Source organism: Lolium rigidum, chromosome 2, assembly GCF_022539505.1.
Source record: "Lolium rigidum isolate FL_2022 chromosome 2, APGP_CSIRO_Lrig_0.1, whole genome shotgun sequence".
NCBI classification, from domain to species: Eukaryota; Viridiplantae; Streptophyta; class Magnoliopsida; order Poales; family Poaceae; genus Lolium; species Lolium rigidum.
In genome coordinates this window covers 177,601,526-177,605,471 of record NC_061509.1, presented here as the reverse complement: position 1 = coordinate 177,605,471, position 3,946 = coordinate 177,601,526, and the positions used below count along the sequence as shown (strand labels likewise).

General features: G+C 53.0%; 1 protein-coding gene across 1 annotated transcript; it reads right to left on the bottom strand.

Annotated features, from left to right (window-relative positions):
• Positions 1-417: 417 nt before the first annotated feature.
• Positions 418-1,606, bottom strand: LOC124692648 (B-box zinc finger protein 25-like). Its single transcript, XM_047226061.1, has 2 exons — positions 970-1,606; positions 418-827 (listed from the first exon to the last, which is right to left on the bottom strand). The coding sequence occupies exons 1-2, from the start codon at positions 1,510-1,512 to the stop codon at positions 567-569; spliced, it is 804 nt and encodes a 267-aa protein (XP_047082017.1). The 5' UTR covers positions 1,513-1,606; the 3' UTR covers positions 418-566.
• Positions 1,607-3,946: the final 2,340 nt, after the last annotated feature.

The window sequence follows — 3,946 nt, the reverse complement described above, 5'->3', positions numbered from 1 at the left end:
TGCCTATGGAGAATACTGCACAAGGATATCAGTCTCTGTTTGTAAACTAGTAGTAAGTAATGAACTTGGAAAGGACAGCAAGTATTATTGTGATGCACTTGTGCAGTTATGCCGATTGCTACGGTCAGAGCTGCGGCGATTACTGATAAACTTGTTGTCAGTTTTTTTTTAGTTCCAAGAGGTGTGTAATTGCGCTGTTGTTCCAGTACTTAAACTGAAGCACTAGTTGTACAAGCTGCTGATTACATTTAGTCCTGTCGGATATTTGCGCCGTCTTCTACTGTTTTACTTGTCATCTGAATTGTTGTAGAAGTAGCGGCAAGAATTAATACTACTACTAGAGTATTTCAAAAGTAAATGCATCTTAGCAAAGCTCATCTCTTAAAGTTACGCGAAGTCAAGATGCACACAGCACAGTTGGACAGAACACTGTTTTTGTTTTCTTTTGTACACAGCTGAGATTAGCACAGGTACACACACCTCCTCTCTGCATACTACTATGGTATACAACAACAGTAGTGCAAAATCACACACGGGAAGCTAGTCTGCCTAGGAATTACACCACTTTAGCCAAGATCGGGTACGATGAAGAAGTCCTCGTCGTCGGTGATCTCGACCCTGGCCTTCTTGCTCTGGCGCACGCCGGCGTTGGCAGCGACTCTGCTGGTGGTCCTGTAGTAGGCGGCGTCGTCGGCTGCCTGCGAGGCGAAGAACTCGGGGACCTCCATGGTGGTCCTCCCGGCCTTGGGCCCCTGGTCGTGGAACAGCTCCATGTCCGCGGTGAACCACTCCAGCTCCTTGAAGCCGAGAGGGGAATCTTTGTGCAGCTGCAAATTAAGCCGATCGAGCAGACGTAAGTATACCGTTATAATAAGATCGAGACGGAAGGGGGACCCCGAGCAGAGCAGGGCAAGCATAGCATAGTTGTTGGAACATCACATCGGTGGTGGGAGTTAATTAGGTTGGTACCTTGTCGCTGGACTCGTAGTCGGAGAACTGCAGGAGCTCGTCGACCGCCCAGCCCTGCGGCAGGAACTGGGGCGGCGAGGGGACCTGCTGCAGCGACTGGGTGGCAGGAGCGGCAGGCTGTGCCGGCGGGTGCTGGTGGTCGGAGGCGATCTTGGGCGCGGGGGCGTGGTGATCTGCGTCGTGGTGGTGGCCGGCGCTGTGGTCGGCGCAGGCGGAGACGGGGCCGAGGCCGACGCGGATCCCCGTGGCGAGGTAGCGCTGGTGGTTCCCCGAGAGCGTTCCGGGCACGTGGATGGGCTCGTCGCAGTCGCGGCAGAAGAGCGCCCTGTCCTCGACGCAGAAGATGAAGGCGGCCTTCTCCTGGCAGACGTCGCAGCGCGGGAGCTTGGCGCCGAGCGCGTCGAGCGGGAGGCGCTGGTGCTTGCTGGCCAGCCGGTTGGCGGCGTGGATCTCCACGTCGCAGCGCGCGCACAGCGCCGCCTCGTCCGCGCAGCACACGACGGTGGCCGCCGCGACGCCGCACGAGTCGCACTGGATCTTCATGCTACCTTGCTAGGCTAGTGAGAGCTCTGGACTAGACTGCCGGAGAAGAGATAAGGCTTGGTTCTGGTAGCTAGGTGGGAGGAAGCAAGAAAGGTGGGTGGGAAGGAGAGGGATCCAGAAGCAGGGAGGCGCGAGTGGTGCATATAAGAGCCGGGGGCGGGCACGCAAGCTCGCAATCAGTGAGCGCCGCGCGGAGCAAGAGGGAGGGAGGAGCTTGTGGTGGAGAAGAAGCCGCGGGAAACTGGTGGCTGCAGGCGCACATCGGGGAACATGGGCTTGAATTCCCGCCGCATAAAGCAACAGCTCCCGCCTGCACGTCCGGGCCAAGATTTTTGATCTCCTTCGATATTTTGATCCGCTCGGCTGACGAGGAGAGTATAAAAATCTGGGGCGAACTTGTGGTCGTAGCGGCCTCCTGCTTTTCGAGCCGGGATGCTGGAGCTACACGTGGGGCCCCGTGCTGCGCATGCGAGCTCCGACGTGTCCAGGACTCAATGGCTGATTTCTTTTAACATAAGGCGCTGGAAAGCCCACTTCAAATTAACAAAACACTCAGCCATCCAGGATTACACAAAATTCTCCGAACAACACAATACAACACAACACACCAGAACGATACAAGAGCACCAGTCTGAGTAAACATGTTGCATGGGCTAATTATCCAAATAGACCGTTTGAGTTGCGATACCAATTTGATATTTCTAAGTTGTGGTAGAAACTGTTATCTTAGCTCGATCAAGGTACATAGCATGTCTAAAATTGCACAAAGATACATGTACAATATTAAGTCTCCACTCGCATATATCTTTAATTGAAAACTAAACATGATTTGAAACCTTTGCAACTACCTATTGTTGTTAGAGCATCTCCACCGGCGTCCCCAAATAGGCGACGGCAGGGATGTCGGCACTGCCGTATGGGAGTCGTTGGCACAACATCCTCTATTTGGGGATGTTGTTTCCACATCGGTACTCCCACCGAGTCACATAAAAGCCCCAAACTCCAGAAATTCGACGTGGAGCTGTTGTCGAAGAGGCGCCGACGACCCCGATCGAAACCCTTCGGATTGGGATCCTTTCGGGCGCGCCGGCGCTTTTATGGGGCTCCAGAATATGCCGGTGCTTTTTGGGAAGCGTCGGTGTGGGCTCGTTCTCTTAGTACGATCCCAATAGAGCTATTGAAAACGCTATTGGAGCGCCGGTGGAGATGCTCTTAGATTAAAAACAAATGATCAAGCCTGACATAGAGTCATTTTGTGATTGGCATGGAGGTCACAAAATGGTTCTTTTATATGTTGAACTTATGGGGCTAAGTTCGACCCAATACCCACATTTGACACTGGAATTTTCTTTTTGCCAAGAGTAAAACAACAAGGTTAGTCACACCAGGGTTATGAAAACAGCTCCCTGCAGCACACAACCTAAGAATACACCGCATGGATATTCAGTTCATAAGTACTTTTGTTTTACATGAAAATATGTAGATCTCAATTTCCATCCAGTATCCACATTATTTAACTTCTTCATAGTTGAAACTTATTAAATATTGATGATTATTGTTGTGAATTTTTTCGGACGGGTTCGATTGCCCTTGTCTTTGTTGTCCAGACTAGTAATTCCCAGTGTGTACGCAACACTGCATGCTAGACAACTCTGTCGATGATTGTGGACTGATGCCGAATTTATTTTCCGTTTTCCGAAAGATGCTGCCGAAAAGTCTTAGCCACACGCCTTTATGCCGCAATTGGGCAGACGAAGTGCCGTTATCACCCCATGAATTATTAGTCCATGTTTTTTTCTCGGAAAGAAGCTACCTTAAGGACATCATTAGGCAGACTGCTTTCAGCCTGTAGGCGGATATTTTTCCCGATATATTTTTCAGAGAGAATTATTCCCGATAAATTAATCTGGTAATAGATTAAACAGTCAAGGACTCATGGACTATATAAACTACCGTTTTGCAGCGCGCAGCCCAAAATTGCCCCTCTAGCCGGCGCTGCAAATGGCGCGGCGCTGTAATTTTTTTTGGGCGCGGCCGGTTTGCACTATCCCAAGCGCTAAACTTTAGGCGCCGGCTACAGCGCGCCTCATCGCTCGACGCACACGCGAAGAAACCCCGCGCTGAAACTTCCCCAACGCCTAGCCGCCCCACCGCCCAATCCCTCGCCTCCGCGTAGCCGGCAGCGCAATCCTGGCGATGGACGGGCCCTCCGGCACCCCAACAACCCCTCCCTACCCCGGTCCACCCGCTGCCGCCGCCTCCGTCGTGCCGCCACCCCATGCGCCAAACCCTAGAGGTAGCGCCGACGCTGGCAACACAACCGCCGTTGCCCGTGCTCTCTTCGTCCCGCCGCTCGCGATGTTGCACACAGCCGCCGTCGCCGCGCAAGCCCCCGGCAAGGCGCGGGCGCCGCAGAGGAGGAAGGCGGCGTCGT

Bases quoted from the DNA above. Each gene is read 5' to 3' on its own strand.
- LOC124692648 (XM_047226061.1), bottom strand. From the start codon at position 1,512: ATGAAGATCCAGTGCGACTCGTGCGGCGTCGCGGCGGCCACCGTCGTG. The intron at 828-969 runs GTACCAACCTAA...CTTAATTTGCAG, and splicing joins ACTACGAGTCCAGCGACAAG to CTGCACAAAGATTCCCCTCT.